General features: G+C 41.4%; 1 protein-coding gene across 1 annotated transcript; it reads right to left on the bottom strand.

The window, feature by feature from the left end:
- Positions 1 to 8,505: 8,505 nt before the first annotated feature.
- amotl2a (angiomotin like 2a) lies at positions 8,506 to 16,440 on the bottom strand. Its single transcript, XM_080879005.1, has 11 exons — positions 16,216 to 16,440; positions 14,490 to 15,306; positions 14,227 to 14,377; positions 13,725 to 13,869; positions 13,553 to 13,633; positions 11,976 to 12,271; positions 11,518 to 11,708; positions 11,330 to 11,431; positions 11,080 to 11,240; positions 10,619 to 10,798; positions 8,506 to 10,127 (listed from the first exon to the last, which is right to left on the bottom strand). The coding sequence occupies exons 2-11, from the start codon at positions 15,215 to 15,217 to the stop codon at positions 10,042 to 10,044; spliced, it is 2,121 nt and encodes a 706-aa protein (XP_080735131.1). The 5' UTR covers positions 15,218 to 15,306; positions 16,216 to 16,440; the 3' UTR covers positions 8,506 to 10,041.
- Between the last annotated feature and the right edge of the window lie 4,331 nt (positions 16,441 to 20,771).

Below are 20,771 nucleotides of genomic sequence, written 5' to 3'. Positions count from 1 at the left end.
GGACTGCTCGATCGCTAGCCAATAGAAATGTTTTTAGCGCCATAAAGCGGTACAACGGGCTGAAGGAGGTAGGCGGTTGTTAAGGGGACGCTAAGACACTCTAGTCACGTGATCGACGGACGCAATCGAGCTCACTTTGGAGCCAAGTGGGAACCTCCGAAAAAAGGAAGCCAAGGCGGAAGTGCAAAAAACTGCAGTTCCTCTAAAGGCCACTTGATGCTGCCTATGCTTCAACAGCAATGAAATATCCGCACAGAAAGTAATTAATTCAAAGAAATAAGCGACCAGACACACAATTCAAGAATTAAATGACAAAAAACACCCCAATATTTTTAAAGTAAAGGATTTCAGGCACCCCTCATAATGTACAATAGTCAAAAATCCTGTTAAAGTGTTAAGCTGTCTTTAACATGTAAATTTCCTGATTTACGGGAGAAATAAACACTGTTAATATGATCTCCACTGCCTGATTTTTGTTTTTTAATAAACAGGAGCTCAGTCTCCCTTTGCAAATCAAATAAAACATATCCCTAGGGTTTTTTTTATGTTTTCATTTTCGCTTAGATGCAAAACAAACAAAGAAAGCTTCTAAATCTTCCCTTTCACTCATGTTGCTATCCTTTTGTCACCAATCACAAGGACAGGAACAAAACTTAAAGTAAAGCTTCAAAACATTAAGATCCAAGCCCTTATTAAAGACATTTTGTTATCTTACACTTTATGCTTTCCCCACTACTGAAAAAGCTCTGGCATGAAGTTCAGTCCCAGCACACCAGGTGTCAGTTTGAGAGGAGGAGCAACTGTAATACCTTCACATAAACACTAGAGAGCAGCAGCAGGTCATCAAAACATCTTTACATTCTCTACATGTTTCCATTCCCCCCCTTTTCCCTTTTTAGTCACACTAAGTTTTTCATCTTATAGCCATTTTGGTTAGCAACTTTTTTGGTTCCTCATCAGAGCAAATCACAGTGTTGGATATTAAACCCCCCCTCAGAAAAAAAAACTTACTTAGCTAATTTTTCTACTTAATATTTTTTCTACTGAATCTGCATAATGAGTATTTTTAATTTACATTCTAAAGTATATTTCAGTGAAAATTTGCATTAGTAGGTGGGGTTATGTTTTAAATAAAACAGCTTTTAAATATAGAATTATGCTCAAAGTCTTCTCTAGCCCCTTTTCATGTAAAACATCTGTATCACCCCAAAAGTCCAGATGTTTACTTTCCCCCCATGTATATTGCCGATCATATATCTTTTGGTTTCATGTGGGCCCCGACATGATAACCAATTTTTTAAAACATCCTCGAAGCTCCCCTGGTATATGTCAAAGTTATTAACTTCATGTAGAAGTACATGTAAAAAATATTTTAGCCAACTGACATAAAAATAAGAACTAAACTTAACGGAAAAAATGAGAACAATATTTTCTGTGATTTTCTGCTTTGGTCAAAATTATTGCTTTAGTTTATCTTTGTTTACCAGAGGTGGGACCAAGTCATTGTTTTGCAAGTCTCAAGTAAGTCTCAAGTCTTTATCCTCAAGTCTCAAGTCAAGTCTCAAGTAATGTCAGGCAAGTCAGAGTCGAGTCTCAAGTCACTGGTGTAAAAGTCCGAGTCAAGTCACAAGTCTGAAACTTTGAATTTCAAGTCCTTTCGAGTCTTTAAAAAAAAACAAACGAAAAAATAATGTTGCAGTTATGCTAAATGTAAATATTAGACCATGTAATTTTAAAATTTGTGTTTTTCTCAACACATACAAAATAGTGAACTTAGAAAATATACACAAATTGTGAAATTGCACCTCTTTAAAATGCAGCTCAATTAAACTTAGCTCCAAGAATAATTTTCACCGACAGTTCTGAGATACGCTGCATGTTATTCTTGGATGCGGTTGTAGGACCAGCTTTAAAATCGCATGACAAAAATATCATACACATTAAAAAAAACTGTATCACCAACGTAGCCTGGACAACATTTGCTAGTTAGATGAAGTCAGCTATCTCATCTTAGCATATTTATATGCATATTTATAATTATACGGTTCTTGGAGTGAGTGCATACACTCATGAAGTTTAGTAACTTCCGGTCACTGCAACAAGCCCAGGTACAGTTTACCGACGGATGGGTGCAGGACCTTGAAATGCACCGTGTAGAACGAAAGACCATCGTACGTATCATAAGTTTACCAGTCTCACAAATCGTCTTCATAAATACACATTCGTTAACCGTTTATTAATATAACCTTTGAGCTCAACGGTAATTAATTAGTAGTGGAAATAATTTCTGGTAGCATCACAGAAATGTAGCAGTGACAATAATATTGTATGCTGTAATCGTACTGGACAATTAGTGATACAAAAAACCTGTTTTATCCTGTGAATAAAAGTATGTGTTTTTGTCAGTGTACCATAATAACAGAAGCGAAACGCAATATTGTGTCAGGACAATTTACTATTTATGCACAATAAATAAAGGAGCATAGCGCGACAATTTCTGTTCAGCGCCAGACTTGCTTGTAACCTATATCACCAATTATGTTAAGAAAAATGACGCATTAACTACAACAGCAGACTGACCTTTGTGGAAATGCTTGGAGCAGACTAACCTGTGAGCTGGAGTGTTCTGGGACGTTATATTTGATCTTTGAATGGCTGCAATCCAGTCGCGTCTTTGTTACTTCGGAAACATGGCTCGAACAATTTCTCTTCAACGACGTAATCCGATAACAACCGATCTCTTTACCCGTCGGCTTCCCGTGGCTGTCATGCGACCGGCTATTGCAGTTAATAATACAACGGCTTCTTGACATTTTTGTGTTTCTTTTTATGGCTGTGTGACTGATTTTAATTGAAAGCCTGCGTGCGCTAGTACCGCTTGCCACGAGTTCCCAGAATCCTTTGCGGTTCTACCCGTGAATGACGTCACATTTTCAATCTCCATATAATATGCATGTTAAATTTTATATTTGGGGTAAAATATCAAGTCTTTTCAAGTAAACCGGTTCAAGTCCAATTCAAGTCCCAAGTCATTGGTGTAAAAGTCCAAGTCAAGTCACAAGTCTTAGAACATTTTTTCAAGTCAAGTCTAAAGTCATAAAATTAATGACTCGAGTCTGACTCGAGTCCAAGTCATGTGACTCGAGTCCACACCTCTGTTGTTTACTGAGACTAAAATTACAGTGAAACTACACAATTAATCATAACCACAAACACCATCTGGAACAAATGTATACAACAAAGTAAAAACCATTGGAAAGATATAAAACTATGCACAACTCTGGGTCATATCGTTAGGCTATTCAGCTGCTGGATTACAAACAACATCTCATACCATCAGTGTGATCAAATAGATATATACATATTTTTTGTGGGAAACATGTGAAAAAGTTCTGTAGAAACAGCAACAGGATTAGGATATATGAAACTGTACTTTAGTTTTTAAGGGATTTATGATGCTGTTTTTGGGACTGGCTGATTTTTAGCTAACAGGTGGAAATGTCTGTTTAAAGGTCGGTTCAACAACTGTTGGATGAATTTGGCATAGATATTTCTGTTGCCCAGCGACTTTGCTGATGCCATGGCTTTTTCTTTTGCCCTGTTTTGGAAATATGCTGCCCTCCATTAGCACAATCAAAAATTGCTCTTTTATTATAAGTAAATATGTTGTAATGTATTTCAGCATTAGCGCACATCTACTTCAGTTAGTTTGCACTATTTTTTAAAGCTAAAAACTAATTGCCCCTTGGGGATAAATAAAGTCTTTCTGATTCTGATTCTGACTATCAAATTTATGGCACCTTTTCTGTTTTTTTTTTTCATGTTTTATAATTTAGGATATTAATATTAAATTGTATTAATATTAAGTTTCATAAGATTATATACTGTTGCGTGACCGGGATTATACAAAAGAGTTAAAAGAGATGCAGGACATAGTAATTAACAACGTGTAAAAACAGTCAAGACAACCAGACCAACAGAAAGATTGAAAAAGCAGTCACAGGAAAATAAAAACTCTTTCAAAGTAAAACAGGAAATGCTAAATGCTGCTAAATATGGAAGTAGGAAAACTCCTAGTAAACACAAAGCAGAGGAACACAGGGAGGTACGAGTAATAACAAAAGTGGAACCCAAAACTAAAGAAAAATCAAAACGATAAACTTCATACACCAATGATTAATTATATAAAGGAAAAGAGTATTGGTACGATAAACTAAAAGAGAACATTTTAAAAGAGTATATCTGAAGATAAAGTATAACAGTTATTTAAGTCACTACAGTATTTTCCCACTTAAGTGTTAAAACAGTATCAAGTTCTTCTTAATTTCTACATTAACATGAGTGAAAATTCACAAACGATCTTTCATCAGCGATTAGCTCTCTCCACATAGTCATCATTTATATCCACCTGGATCATAAAGGGTTATTCAACCACTGCTGCATGCTGAGGCATGCCATGGAATTCCCCAGCTGTGCCTATTCAGTTGCATACACCTGCTGGTATGTTTCTTTAAGTTGTGAAACACTCGTAAATTCTTGGGATATTATTTGTGACTGGTTTTATTTGGAACGATTAAATGAGTCCAAGGAAGTAAGCAGTAAGTTAGTAAGATCAGTGATTAAAAATCAAGGAAATGTTAACATGAGTACATGAGTACAAGCAAAAGAAAGAAACACTGTTTTTCTGTGACATACCAGTTTGACTCTTACTCATTTGTCTGCATTGTTAATTACTCATAACCATTTCAGACTTCAGTTAAGTGACTTTTCACAGCTGTACAATGTCTGATCTTAACGTTGACTCATTTTTTATTTTGGTTTTTTGGTTTTTCTCTGGCATGAAGGTTGTCCTCTGCAGCACGTCTCTCCGTGTTGCTACAGACACAGTGTGTTTTGACTCATCTAATAATTCCTTCCCTACAATGAATCGGCCTTTCTGGATTGTGCAGCACAGTTGATTCACTGGAAACCACTAGCAGACCCAGACAGCAACCAGCTAAAGCACCAAAGAGAGGTTCTCCGTGGTTAATGAAGTATACTCTCCCCAAGAACCCCTTTAAACATGGCAGCTTCATTATCTCACAACTCAATTAATTAAACAAGTCATTATGTCTGAACTCAATCAAACACTGAGGCACCACAGAGAGCTCACAAAGCTCCAGATTCTTTCAACTCAGTTTGGCTGTTCTCCCAGATGTTACAGTAAAGTTTCATGTCCAGGCATCCATGAAAAAAAAGGATTTGTAAGGTTTAGCAGAAAGTTACTTACATTAGCCAGATGTTAACATATAATGATGTGGTAGCTGGTGGCTAGCTACAGAGATATAGTTAGGCTAATATATACACATCAACATAGAGCAGATGAAGGATCATGTTCAGATGTTCATGTTGAGGGTCCCCGATGGGCAAAGTGGAGTTGAAGTTTGAACTGGATTCAAAGTCACCATCTGGCCAGAGAGTTTGCACGTTCTCCCGTGTCTGCATGGGTTCTCTACAGGTGCTCCAGCTTCCTCCCACTATCCAAGGATATACATAGGCTTAGGTTAATTGGAGATTATAAAATGATTAATGGCACAAATGTAAGTGTGAATGGTTGTCTGTCTCTCTATGTTGGTCCTACCATCGACTGGTGGCCTGTCTAGGGTGTACCCCCCTCTCACTCTAGGCCCCAGCCCATTGGGTAAGAAGAAGAAAATAGATGGATGGAGCTTAAAGACATGCTGCACATGAACAGTGCTGATAAAACGCTGCAGAAGCTGATAATGATGACTTGGACTTTTGTCTTAAAAAAAACCCAAGACAAAACACTTTAGCAAGATAAAAAGACATCATCCTCATGAGAACGTGACAGAGAGTGACATGTCACCCAAACAATGCTCCGCTGAAATCGACAGAGCTTTGCTGTGACGTTGGGTTGAAGTAGGAGAGCAGAGTAAGCTCCTTTTCTCTAAGATGTCAGCTCCTCCCTGCTGGATGCGTCTTCTGCTGGAGTTCTTCGTCTCCACCATCACCAAGTGGTGCTCATTTGATCTAATGTTGTTGAGTCTTTACCGTACTACATAGAGGTGACTGTTATTGTAAACGGACTTTTTATAAATAAAGCTTAATTGAATTAAGTCGAGCAGTTCAGCAAATAATGTTGCAGTGGACTCAGGCCGAAAAATTTGCTTCCAGTGGCCTCCTCTGAGAGATTTGCATCGTCTCTCTAACATCCCTAAAATTAGAAGTCAGTGCCCTGATTTATGTGGAAACGCTGAGGGGGTGGGGGCACATTCCATGGCTGCTGTAGGCAGGAAGTTTTGGAATCTCCATGGAAATCAAGGCAAAACACAGAGCCCCACAGTTATTTTTCCAAATATTTCACACATGCCTTTAGTACAAAATGTGCTCAAAAGGAAAGGAGGACAAATGATTTGTTACCAACTGTCCCCTTCATTCCTCACACACACTTCGATTGTATCTCGCATTGCTTCAAATGGCGCTTGACTTTAACATTTTTCTGACTGTAGATGAAGCGTGAATTATGTGGAGTCTGCACTTTCATACCATGAAAAACAAACAAAGTCGAAATTCAGAACATTGACATCTGTTCTTGATCCACTCTGATTGAATCACGCGCACAGTTGGCAGGAGTCACAGTGGTGAAATCACGGCGATAACCTGACAACAGTCTTTGTAAGTTATGCTCCAGTCCGCATGTATGTGGAATGCATACATGAAGGTTTAACCTTTCTCCATGCAGACTGGATGAGGATGACTTTTCAGCTAAATTTCCCACTATGATGCTGTTCAAACTTAGTGCTCACGTAATCCTAACCTTTCCCCTCAGCTGAGCCTCACCTCACTCACAGTTACTGACATACGAGTCAGGAAATGTGATCTGCATTTGCACAGATAGGACCAAAATAATGGGAAATCACAGACCGCATGGTGCCAAAGCTGAAAATGGTACTCAACACATGGCGATTTATTACTGCAGCTTTTCCCCGCCTGAGAAAAGTGGCACTCGCCTATGACAAGTAAAGGCAGCGAGAGGAAAATGTCTGGCATCCGAGGAATGAAATTCCAACCTCAGCAAGGGGGAACAAGGAAGACAAAAATATTTACATTAAAATTAAAAGTTTACTGAGGAATTCCTACATGTCCCTGCACATCTTGAGAATATATAAGAAAGCACATCCACATCAAAATACAATCAATTACTTGGCATTTGATCTGATTATTTGAGGTTAAATTTGTATTTCCATTTAACTTGAGTAACATTACAGGTTCTCTTATTTTCTGAGAATTCGTGTGGATTAGTTCCTGCTGGGCAGGTTTGGAGAATCACTTTGTGTGAGATGAAATCTAAAATCCTCAAGAACTTAATTTTCTTAGGATTTGAGGTACAGCTTCTGGTATTTGTCATGCAAGATGCCTTTATCTTAACAGCAAGATAGAAAAAGATTGCTGTGAAACTAATACGGTACATTTTGTTACTTGCAGAGTTTTTGTACATCATATTGTGTCTCTGCTTGAAGAAGACCAACCACAGCTGAGCAGTCATAGAAGTCACAGAAGAATAGAGAAAATCTTGGCTCAGTTGGTGTAGTAGATTTATTGGAAGGATGACTGATGACTGAGGAGAGACATTTTAAAGAAAACTTGGAGTCAAACAGTAAGTACAAATGTTTAACCCCAACAGCCTGGTCATCCCCTAAATCCAGTATATCTAAAGAGACCAAAACTACAAAACTAGTAGATTTTTGTCACTTTGGGGATCAGCCTCAAGTGGACAGAGGATAGAGGATTTTGGCTGAATTTTTCAAACTCGAAGATTTCTGAGGTCACTGAGATGTTTGGAAAGGGTCACAGCGACAAAAAGAAATGAGGCCACTCTGGAAGTGTCTGAGCTGAAGATGTTAAGATTTTCACTGGGAGTGACTAGAAATGAGTATGTCAGAGGAGCAGTTCAAGTGTGGATATGAAGTTAGAGAGGCTAAGATGGTTTGGACTTCTGCAGAGGAGAGATATTGGATATACTGGACAAAGGACGCTGAAGATGGAGATGCCAGGCATGAAGAAAATAGAGGAGACTCATGGACGTAGTGAAGGAGGACAGGCAGACGGTTGGTGTGACAAAGGGGGTTGCTAGGGATGGAGGCAGATGATCCACTGTTGCGATCCTAAAGGGGGCAGCTAAAAGAAGAAGGCGAGGTCACCGTCTTTACAGCCTGATATAAATGGTTGCTTCTATAGCTGATATCTGCCTTCATAACAACTGCAAGAGGTGATTTTTAAACTTTTTATCTTTGAACTAATGAGGAACCGTTGGTGCACCCTATTTGGATTCAGTAAACCTAGCTAGCTGATGTTAGCGGGTGAAGTAAATCCTTCTAATTGTCCAAATATGGTCACTTGTGGTTCCAAAAAAGCTGGCAAAAGCACCAAAATTTCAGATTTAAAATGTTTACAAACCAGCGGGTGACATCTACGGCTTTACTTCGGTGAAGAGAACAGAGAGCCTTTTATCAGGAATATATTAAAACTTTATTATTGTGAAATGTTAAGGCATACATACAAATGTTTCCTTTACAAAAGTTCACAGCAACATCACGTTGGGTCAACCAGCTGAAGCGAGGCAACTTAACACAACCTTTTGTATTCATCATCAACTATAACTTAAAGATAGAGTCCATCTTTGGCACCAGGAAACAAGACCATTTAAAGTAGATATGAAAAAAATAATAATTACAAAATATATTAACTTCTCTCACTTCAAACAGCCATTTGTGTAAACATGTTGCAGAATAAGCAAAGGGCAGTAACTCTGACACACTGCACTGACCAGCAAATGCACTGTGATGGAGGATGAAGGAGAATATCGGGTAAACGTGAGGTTTCACACGCTAATATTTAAAAACTGGATAAGCTTATTGGCTTCTTCAGAAATCCACTGATGATGAGTTTTAATGTCCTTTCCCCATGGAGTGTGGCACATTCCAGTTAAATAGAAAACACATTCATTGAAAACAGAAGTGTACATTCATCAGTGTTCAGTGATCCTACATCACGCAGGGAGAAATAAATAGAAGAGTCCATATTAGGCTTACAGTATAGTCTACCCAGAAATGTGAGATACTTGAAAAACAGCTGAATATAACAGCGATGGAGTAGCAAATGTGGGCCAATTATAGTTGACCGTTTCGACGTTCGTGGTAGATCCAGCTACCACGACTCAGAAGAAATAACCACCCCAGAAAAGGAGTCATGTGGAGAATGCCTGCCATTTTAACAAGGGCGAAGGGTCAGACTTTAGATAGCCTTTTTCTTTAACGGGAGCATTCCCTCAGCGAGGAATGTGAGAAGATTAGCTCCGCTGTGGCATGGGAGGGGAGCGAAACGCTGGGTAGCCACCTTCTGAGGCCCCAAACATTAGCCGGGGATCTGGAAAACCGGACCCCAGAGAAACGGCGTCAATCCTCACAGGCTTTTTAAAGAGAGAACCGAGCAGGCATTTTGCAGGCTTCGCATTCAAAAAAATGTTTCCAAATCCCCCTCTGAGCTGCGAGCAAGGCCTCCGAATGTATTTTAAAGAGGAGGGCAACTGTTAATTTAGCTCTGTTAAATTCTGAGTCATTTTATAAATATTCCCATTACTTTCAGAGGGCATGGTAACAGGGATGCTACTGGAAAACAAAACCAAGAAGTGAGTCATGTGTATATAATTAGAAAAAGAAAGTGGTGCACATTTAGGACAAACAAAAATCACATCAATTATGAGCAGCATTTACATGTATAAATACAATACATAATTAAAAAATAAAAAGAGAAACATGCACAATATATGCACAGTCAGCAGCCCAGTTCCTGTCACGCTGAAATACTGTCCAGGTACCGTGAACGAATCCCAACTGCCCGTTTATGAGTTGTGCAGAAACAGCAGAAGGAAATCTCAGCACACACATGTTGATTTAAGCCAGACGTCGAGGAAGCCCTTTAAAGTCTCAGCCAAGAGTCTGTGTCAGAGCTGCTGTCAGTCATACGAGCCGCAGCGAGCGCTCAAATGAGGATTTCCACCACGTCTGCGCCCAAGCTGTTGAGGCTCCTTAGCATCTTCGGCGGAAGCTTTGGCTCCTCCGAGGTTTCTACAGGCAGGACAGAATTTATAGATTAGAAAAAACAACACTGGAAGGCAAACTGCCGATGCACGTGTCATTCGTTTAGATAAATATTTGTTATTTATACGTCCAGATTGTTTTGGAGTTGCTCGTTTTTGGAAATATCCTCTGTGAAGAAGTCTGCACTTGCCCTGCGGTGCTGAAAGCACCAAAAACCTGATGTGAAAACTAAGTAGCAACATCTTTTTTTTCTAGAAATCATGACCCAGTTACCACGTGGTTCCTGGAGGAACTATTTTCTCTCAACCATATTATGGTAGAAACGCAGCGTGGCCAGAGGCCTCTGTGGATCTTTTTTGATCCGAGTGTTTCAGCTGTAATATTCATGTTTGCTGATTTGACTGGAGGAAACAATGTAAAGCTACTTGTCGGAGTGATTTTTCTATTTAATTCAATGACACATTCTTAAAATGAGCTGTGAGGAGCTGACTGGGCCTTAAGCACTTCGAAAAACCCACCAGGTGTAGCCGCTGAGCTTGCTTCACACATCTTGAGCTTGCCGTGCTCTGCTGTGGCCTCAGGCTCCTGTGAGGCCTCGTCGCTCTGCGTGCTGCAGTCTCGGCTCAGGACCTTAGCAGCAGCAAGCAGCTTGGGCTGCAGCACAGCTGAACCTGTCTGGTCATCTGAGAGGCTCTTTCCTGCAGACAAAGAGAAGAAACTGCTTAATTACCCGCCTACATCCACATTTACGCGCTCCTGAACATCTGCCGCGCAGAGCTCTTCCCATGACTATTCTGGATGGGGCTATTCTGGAGTGAGAGATGATATGCATTCCAGTTTAAAAACAGGGCTGTGTCCTACTTGTTTTTGTCTTTTTCAGGGTGTGCGCATTCTGTCTGGCAGTTGTCACAGGATAGCGTGTGTAATTAAAGATTCCAGATTCCTCAGCTCGGCACGAATAGTAAGGGAAGAAGCTCACCTTTGTTCTCCATGCCGCCGGTCGCTATGTTGATGGAGGGGACGGATCTGGCCGAACGAAGCCCCTGTTTCTCAGGCTTGCTCTGCTCCAACCTGGAGCGCTGCTGGAGGACTTTGATCACCGCGTCCTTCTCCAGGAGCTGAGCGTGAAGAGCGCGGATCCTGAACGCACGGAGAACATCGTGAGTTTAGAAAAAACACCACAGAGCAGGCAGAAGGAAACAATGAAGTATGGATGAAAAGATGATCACCTGTTCTCCATCTCCTGACGTCTGTGATGGGACAACGGCAGGTCTTCATTAAAACTACTGTCCGGAGAGTGCCGCGGGGAGTGATTGATGATAGTTGTATCTCTGAAAATAAAATATACGGTTTTCTAAATAATCCCGCAATTTTTACGTTTTGAATCTTCACTCCATTTTGACAGATTTGTTTGTACCTCTGTGCTGCAGCTGTGGCTGCTGCATCCATTGCAAACTGCCTCATGGTGCTCTCCTCCAGGTACTTTTGCTCCCACTTGGTGATATCTGCCTCCAGGGCAAGGATACGCTCCTCCTTCTCCCTCAGATGCTGCTGCAACCTGGACGAGCTCGGCTCTGAAGCTGTGGAATCAGTGCTCTGGTTCTGGGACTGAAACGGTAGACAGAATAGATCGTTTAACACCCAAGGAAACAAAATGCTCTAAATCTGACTCTCTGAAAATGTGTTTATCCCTCAATCCACTTTTACTACTTTAACTACGCAGGAATCCTCTAGCAGACTAATGCTGGTCCCTTTCACCCTGTGAGCCAGCCAAGTGTTTCTACAGGATAAGCCGCTTGGACATGTTCACATTGTTAAAATCTGCTAACTGAACCATTGGGGGGGGGGGGGGGGGGGGGGGCTTGTTTTCCTCACCTGTTGTGCCCTGAGGCTTTTTAGCTCCTGCTCCAACCTCGTGCGTAGCCGGAGCTCCAGCTCTTCCCGCTTCTCACAGGCGGCCTGCAGCTGGGCCAGCGCACTCTGCAGCCTCTCCACTTTCTTCACGTACGCCCTCTTCCTCTGAAGTTCTTCTTCCAGCTGACGGTTGCGAGTCTGCGCCGAGGCCAGAGCCTGCTCCATCAGCTCCCGTTTCCGCTGGCACTCCTCCCTGGACACTCGCAGGTGCTGAATCTGCTTCTCCAGACATTCGCGCTCCCGCTGCTGCTCTTCATCTGCAATACAGGAAACAGCAGGTTAATGAAGGTGACGAGGCTCTTAACAACTTAAAAATAAATCTTTTGAGATTCTTCCTGGCTTTTGTTTGATTTTTTTAAGCCTATAAAACTATATCACTGGAAAAAAAAAAAAGAGTAAAATTGGTCTCCTCTAAAGAGAAGCTCCCATGGCCTTCGCTGGGGTCAGTGAAGCCTTCAGTCCGGGAGCATTTCAGTGCATTTTCTAAGGAATGTGACCCAACAACAGACATAAAGGCATGTGGTTCAACATCAAAACATTTGACACCTCATTTTTTGCTAAGTTTATTGCCCTCGTAAACATGGGATCAGTAAAAACAATATTTCTCATTGAATCTTTGAAAGCTAGTCTGCATTTCAATGAGCCCTTTTAGAAAGTTTAACTGATGTGCCTCTTTAAAAGGGGGCTGATTACACAACATGAGTGCATGCCTGTGGAGGGAATGCAGACTTCCTCTTATCCACTTACGCACACAGGCATAGCCTTGTACTGGTAAAAGCTCTGGAATGCCTCTGAGGACGTGAAGTAAACAAGCAGCTCAAAATATATTTCATGTGGTTCTCATAACACAAACATATAAACTACACATCCCACTATTGTACTGCTTTTCTCTGCTATGCTGAGATAACCGTTTGGGAAAGATAATCATAGACACTGACACGACTGCATTTACTGCCCAAATGTTCCAACATAAGTGTTATTCCACCTAATCCTCGCTGTAGGGATTTCTCTACAGCTCAGTTCTGCACAGAGCTAAAAGGGAGCAAAGAAATATTCACAACTGGCCGATCATCATTAAGCTATGGCATGAAAAAGAAATGCCCAAATAAGGAGAATGAGCAAGTCATGGGTCATGTAGAGTTAGGCCAGGACACCCAGACGTATTAGTTCCCCTTGAGAAGGGAGGTCATTAGTAGCGATGCAAAACTGAGCACATCAGTAAAAAAAAAAAAAAAAGGGAGGGGGGGCATTCCTAGTGGCAAACACCCTGAAAGCCCTAAAAACATCTCAGGAATCCAGGCCACATTTACTGCAGCATAAAAAAAGGTCTGGAGTCTAGGTGCCAAAAGTAACTTACAGGGGAGATACACCCATTTGTGTGACAACATGTAGACAGCACCACATCACTAAAGAAGGAAACCAATCCCTGCTCAGCTATGTTCCTGCTATTGTTCAGTGTTTCACAGGGAATTGTGATTGAATCTGTGATGAACTGCAGCGTGAGAGGAGTTTGTAACAAAAGACTGATGCAGACTCACTTTGCTCCAAGAGTTTGACAAAGACGTGCTGCTTCGGGTCGGCGCAGTCCGCTCTGTGCTTGTTAGCCACGTCGAGTTGCTCTGCACAGAGATGACCAGCATACCACAATGAGCACATACGCATAAAGTAGGTTTAAAGCCAGGAGACAGACAAATAAAAATGGAAACTTACCTCGCAGGTCTCTGTTGAAGTCATGCATTCTCTTAACCTCTGCCTCTAGTTTATTCCTCATCGTTTTCTCCAGAGTTTCTCGCTTTCCAGAGCCTTTCATGAGGGTCTCATAAGCCTCAGATATCCTCTGAATCTCCAACTCCAACTGGGAAGAAAGAGAGAAAATGAGTCTCTGGGGGAGGAATTCCTGCATATTGTCTGGTTTATGTTGCAAATGTTAATATCAATGAGGCTAATTAGTCTACTGAATGCCACCCGCTGTGAAATGTCTCTTTAACACTACGTGAATGAATAATGGAATTAACATTCCAGACTGAACACTCGTGATCCCAGGTGCCAGCCATTTATCTCCTCACATGCCGACATGTTTTTAAAGACAAAAGGAGATGCGTTGTAGAGATTCCATGCTCTGAATTAGTGAGAAAACCCGTCACCTCCTGCCCCAGCTAAAAACTTTTGTTTTCTCACGACCTCAACGAACCATTCACTACCATCCTCTCACCTTCTGAAGCCTGGTGGCCTTTTCCGTGTACACCTCCAGTTCCTTCCTGAGCCGCTCGTTCTCCCGCATTAATGTGTCGCTCTGAGGGGAGTTGCAGTCTGAAGCTGCTGTGATGCTGTTGTGAGTCTCCTGCGACTGAGCAGACACAAACCTGCAGACAGGAGATAGCAACAGTGCTGAAAAGACCGCCAAAATAAAAGAACAGCAGACTTCTCTGGGGCTGTTCTTCTTTTTTTGATAGCGCATGTGTTTGTGGATGTTACCTGTGCTGTTGTGTGTAGAGGGGAGGATGGGGGTCTTGGTTGTATTGCACATATTCCTGTGAGTGGCTGAGCATGTATCCAGGAAGTCTGACACAGAAAGGATAGTCTGGGGGTGGTCCTCGCTGCTCTGCACACGGCTGAGCCCTTTGTCTGTCAGGTGTCGCAGCATTTAAAACATTATTGTGATGATTATAGAGCTGTGGGTAGCTGTGTGAGGAACTCATAGGCAGACTGTTCCTAGACCGGTTTCTCTCCAGAGAAAGCTGCATGAGTCTCTCACTGAGAGAGCGAGCGTGCTCTCTCTTCAGATCCCACTGTGCCTCACTTCCACTTCCCTCTACATCCATGCTGGGTCCATTGTGCTCCGCCTGCCCCTTCTGAGAGTTCAGGAACTGGGAGTGGGCTTTGGCTTCCTCGTAAGTAGGCAGTTCCTCCTTGTGGAGATGGTACAGGTGGCACACGGGGCTCTCAGAGTGCAAGCTGTCTCCTTGGTGCTCCTGACCTTGAGGCTCCTGCCTTGTTGACATCTGGATGTATTGAGTGTCCTCCTGAGTGAGGCTCTCCAGAGAGGAGCGGGGACTGCCGGTGCCGCCGCCGCTGCTGCCTCCACGCAGTGCCTGCTGCTGGATGGCTAGAAGCGTGCGCGTGTCCGTCAGGTTTCCGTAGCGGAGCTGTTCCTGGATGAGACGGTGCAGGACCGTTCCAGAGGACTCCTCGGCAGTTCTCATGTCAGCCAATGAAAAGACAGTTTAAAAAAAAAAAACGAAACAAAAACAAGCCTCGATGTGGCAGCGTGGGCGCTTCACAAATCACACATCTGAAAGGAAAAGAACTGTGGTCAGACTCAACACTGCACAAACTTATCCACACTTCTGTTACACAATGCTGTGTGTGCACGAGCTGTAGCTGGAAATACCCCTGATAGTGATGTCACTGGAGATCCAGTTTTTATGGCCCACATGCTGCAATGCATAACTTTCTCCAGTCACACAAGCATAATACTCAACGGTCGCACAGACTCAAAAGATTCCAGTGATTCAGGATCAGATAATGCCCAAAACATGATGAAGACATATAAAGTCTTCAGAATATGAATGATGGATGCTTTAAAATGCACTGGTTACTTTATACAATTAACTCATTTTAACTTTCAACGTGAAAATCTGGATAGAGAGTAAAATTAATGCCTTATTAAACCACCACAATGTGTCCTGACCGCACAAAATAGCTACACAGCTACATGAGATCAAGAGTGAATTACGCAAAACATCATCAAGTCTAATCCTCCAAGCTGAAAAAGCAGCAGTAAAGATTATTTAAAAATCAGTTTAAAGACATTAATGTCAGGGGTGTGAAACATAGGGCCTGGTGACCAGAACCGGCCGCCACAGGGTCAATTTGGCCAAAGTAAATGTTCTTGTTTTGTTTTTACAAAGTGTGAAAAGTCTTTAAATTCTTTACTATTTGAGTTTGAATTATAAACACATAAAACACAAAATGCAAAAGCTTTATGGGTAACTCTACATTTGAATGGTTTGTGCCTTTATAGCTCCTGCATGAATGAGACTGTTTTGTAAATGGATGGATCTGTGTGTGGCTCATGAATTAAAACGGGACTCAGATGTAATCTGTTAAGTAAGTAACTCCATCCGGAGTGGACTCCGTCCACACACAAACCGACAGAAAACGTTCAGATAAACCTATTCAGATAAAATGCTAAACTCACCAATTTTTTTGTCTCATCGCACAGTGAGCGGTGCCGTCGTATCTCAAATCAATGATCTGCGCTTATTGTTCAAAATAAACGTCCACAAGTGTGCGGAGCTCCTTTCCTCCGTGCGCATGTGTGCGCGCTGACGGGTAGCAGGCAGCAGACTGAGCGGAGCGGAGCTGCGAGGCGCACTAATAAATAACTGAGAGCTGATTGTTCGCTGCGGCTGGAATGACAGGAATGCAAAGGCTCCGAGTCCCTGTGGGATCAAAAGCAGAGCAGAGGGGAGGAGGGAGAGGATGAGGAGGAGGAAGAGGAAGAGAGAGGGGCGGTGTGTTTAAAAAAAATGGATTCAGAGCAGCAGAAGCAGCAGCCCCTCAGCTGGCTGCTTGTGTCATGTAAAAGAGCTCGTTGTTGTTTTTTGTTGTGCGGCTTCAGGACATTTGAATGCACAGTTTCTATAGCTGAGGAAGATTTAAGTCCCTGCATTCTCATGTTTGAACGTTTCTGTGGCACTGCCGCACAAAAAAGATAAAAAGCAGTAAAATAGCCGTTCAAATACTTTAAGAATGCAATGTTAAAAAAATTTTTATATTTTGAAGAATTTTTGCGTCAAAATAAAAAAAATGTCACAAAACGCTATTTAGTTTTATTATATTATCATTATATTTTATTTTTAGACATTAACTTAGATGTGCCAAATTAAGCCAGTCTGTCTCCGTTTCTCATCACAAACTGAATCCTTGATTTTATTACTAATTTCTTTTACTTCAGTAACTTTGTTTTCATGTCAGAAAATCAAGAAAAATCCGCCAGTTTCCACAGTGAGGCTTTTAAACACTGCTTTATCTAAAGCAGCAGAACCAAGCTCAGACAACAGCAGCAACTTTACGTGATTCCAAGCTTATTGGCGAGTTTTATTATAGACTGTATATGAAAGATGGCCAATGACATATCAGCGCATACATCAGAGGTATGAAAAGAGCTGCATGCATCGCTGGCAGCACAATACAAACTATTTTAACTAGCTTCATTAGCAAGCAGCCCTACGTTCCATAGAAGTGTTATCCTTGTGCTAATGAGCAAACTGCATTTATGCCACATGTACGTACCACAATTTGTTTGTACATGTACAGTGACAATAAAGGCCTATTTTATTCAGTTCGACCAACCAGACCTATCACGGCTGCTGAGGTCTCATTCACAAAGACGTCTCATTACATATTTGGGAAAGTGTACATCAAGTTATGCTATACATTTAACACACTATGAAGCTAGGCAAAGTCTTGTTTGTTTTTTTTAAGCCTCAGGCTAAACATTTCTGTGGTTGTTATCTTTATGAAAAGGATGGACCCAACAGAAACTTGCAGATCACAAGGTAGGCCTGCCCATCACAATCTCCAGCTTTCTCCTGATTTATGAAGATCATAATCTCCATACTGAACATCGTGTTGTATTAAATGCGACTTTTAACCAGCAACAAACCAGAATATCACATCAAGGGAGTTTTTACTGAGCTCATAGATCATGTAAACTGTAGCCTCTTTTTCCTCATAGTTTTTTATACAATGTTATACAGTTGTTATTTATAACTATAGACTCGCCCCCTGCTTTTCATAAAAAAGAATGCATGCTTAAGGCACTTCCATACTGGCTTCGCTTTCTAGCCCCAGAACCCATGTCCACCTTTTATGGCTATCTAACTATAGACGATCACAGTCAAACATTCCAGCTATTTTCCCTGTTCAAAGTTCTTCTCTTCTTGAATTTTTGTTTCCTTGTACATTTGTACCTGTTTTATTGACCTTTCATTTGCCTGCTCATCCTCACCTGGTTTGTTGTCTGCCCACCCCTGAATGACCTCAGACCCGATAAAAGATTTGGAGCTTTTACTCTGTCCTGCGTTTTGGTCCTCTTGCTCTGTGATCCTTATACACAAACTTGACATTTGACACAAACTCGGTAACAGATTATATACCTGCTACACTGAGCTGCAGATGAAAAATGATGTCATATCACTGAGACCTGGACTAATCTTTTTTTCTTTTGTTTGCATGGACCTGGTAAATATTTAAGCCGCAGCCCGTGCCAGTTAATTGCAGTGTGTATGTGTGGACATGGAGGGGAGAGGGGCGACGTGAGGCATGCTGCCTGCCAGCTGTCCGCGGACTGAAACCCCCCTTCCCCTCCTTTAATAAGAGCTCTGAGAGATGCATTGTTCTCCCAAGAAAGCAGACATGATGGGGGCAGCCCTGCCATCTGCTGTTCTCCCCTCCACCTCAAGCACCGGCTGCATGTGGATGTAGACCCTGGGATCAGCTGGCAGTGGGGGCTGTGCAGCAGTAATGTTATTGAGTGCATGAACACCATCAAACTGATTCAGTGATTTGAGGTTGTAGTGAGTGTAAACAAGTCTTCTCTTTATAATGTGATGCTCGCAGCCGACAGGGCAGGTTGCTTTATCTTAAACAGTCGCAGGTATCGATTTGCATGGCAGTTGAAGTCCAAGAGCTGCTAAAGAATGCTGAAGAACTGATAAAAAGGTTTCACCATTTAATGATCCTCTGGATAAGCTTAGGTTTATGACACCTCACACATTTGTCTATATGTAATGAGACAGAATGATGCCGGTTTCTGTACATTCAGTCTTTGGTTCAGCGTAGGTTCTTCTGGCTCCAAAACTGCCCTTTTGCCCTCACTATGCACATAAGCATAACTGACCCACATACAGTTGGGGCAAAGAATCAGTTTGGCTTTACAGAAGCCTGTGAATTCCCCTGGTATTTTTTAGCCATCTGATAAGCAAAAAAATGCATTTTAAGCTTGAGTGAAGGAAAGCAGTGAGTCTGATCATTTTAATATAATATCAAAGCCTATTCAGAGGGTGCTAATATTTTTATTAGCAGGTAAAACCCTAATATATAAAAGATTAACATAGACGAGGTAATGTCACCCATTGGGTAGTGTAGCACTGATATTTTGAAACCAAACGTAACAAAGTGAAGAACACTACACGCTCATGGGTTAAACAATTACATGATACAACAGCCCCCTTTTTGACTCCATTTGGGATCATACTTAATAAAACAGAATTTAAGATTTGAAATGGCAGTTGAAACTATAAAGTCATTATGAAAGTGATCAAAGATCATGTGAGGAGTGATGCTTTTGATAGTCTCCTTTTATACAAATTTGAACCTGAATTTCAGTTTTATAAAGCTTAGGATCTCTGTGATAATAAGTCATCTCTATCCATAGAGGACAGCTAAACAAACACACACCAATTATATGTGGAAAGACTGTGCTGGTAACATGAAGCGTATGAGTGACTGTGCATTCCTGTTGCCTGGAAATTAGATTATGCAACCTTTCCCACGCCACAAACAATAGTAATTTCCAGGTACTTCTTTCTCAGCATTATACCGCAGGCTACATGAGAAGTCAAACACCTAATAATCAGACCATAAATCATTAAAACAAAGCAAACAGAAATGCCAGTCACTTGGTAGAATAAACCCACGATAGAAAAAAAACCTTTTTTGTTTAATAAAGTTTTTATTCTTTTAAAGACATATTTATAGAAATATTTTTGGGAAAAACAGAATATACAGGTGAGTCATTACCAAAGACTGAGAGTTTTGCCAAGCTAAGTAATTGCTGGGTAGCCCTGTCTCCTAGCATCCTGTCTTTAAGCTAGGCTAATTAGCTGCAGCATTTTTTAAATCGCCTTTAAAGTTTGACAGTAGACACATTTACAATATTTCATCCATATACAGGTATAAAGGGTAAATGCATCTGGAAGTGTTGCTTTGTGTGCTTATGTTTGCCATTTTAGTTTCTCTTTGCTACTTTTTGCCATTTAGCTTCTGGTTGCAGCTTCTTTTTAGCATTTCATCACATTTACACTGTAGTAAAACAGTCATTTTAAGTGTGTTATCAGTTTTATTTGCTCTAAAGTAAAAACCCACTCAGCTATTTCTGTTTTTTAGAAGCAAATCTCAAACCTTTAGCTGGAGGGTTATTTTTAGCGTATGCCTAAACATCGAGTGGTGGCCATCAAAAGACCTCATCTCCTAAAAAAATACAGTTGCGTACAACCAAACTCAATTCCGGTATAATCACAAAGTCATTTCACTTCATTGAGATTTGGTATCGCTGTCACTGTTGGTAGAATAAGCAGCCCTTTCAGATGTCTGGTTCCTTCAAGATCTTCTCCAAGAAGGTTTGTCATGTCTCCCAGCACAGTGTCAAGAATGTGGTCACTGATATATCCTGAGCTGACAGGCATGTAGAAGGGCATCAACCCACCAGGAGGACTGGTATAAGGTCTTTTGTGTAAGGAGGAACAGGAGGAGCACTGCCAGAGCCCTACAGAATGATCTCCAGTGGGGTACTCCTGCATGTTTCTAGAGATGCTCTGCTGAATGTTATGCTGCCTGCAACATCGTATAGCTTGACCAGTTTGGAGCTAGGTCAGTGATGGTCTGGGAAGGTGGTTTGCCGATTGCTGTTAGATACTAGGATAAAATCCTCATACCCTTGTCAGATCATATGGGGCGATCGTGGCTCAA

Source organism: Rhamphochromis sp. 'chilingali' (genome assembly GCF_963969265.1).
Source record: "Rhamphochromis sp. 'chilingali' genome assembly, chromosome: 3".
NCBI lineage: Eukaryota > Metazoa > Chordata > Actinopteri > Cichliformes > Cichlidae > Rhamphochromis > Rhamphochromis sp. 'chilingali'.
This window is presented reverse-complemented; position numbering and strand designations above follow the sequence as displayed.

Coding starts and splice junctions, on each gene's coding strand:
- amotl2a (XM_080879005.1), bottom strand. CDS start 15,217: ATGAGAACTGCCGAGGAGTCCTCTGGAACGGTCCTGCACCGTCTCATC. Junction 13,870..14,226: donor AGGCCACCAGGCTTCAGAAG/GTGAGAGGATGG, acceptor CTTTCTTCCCAG/TTGGAGTTGGAGATTCAGAG. Junction 11,432..11,517: donor GCCACAGCTGCAGCACAGAG/GTACAAACAAAT, acceptor TTTTATTTTCAG/AGATACAACTATCATCAATC.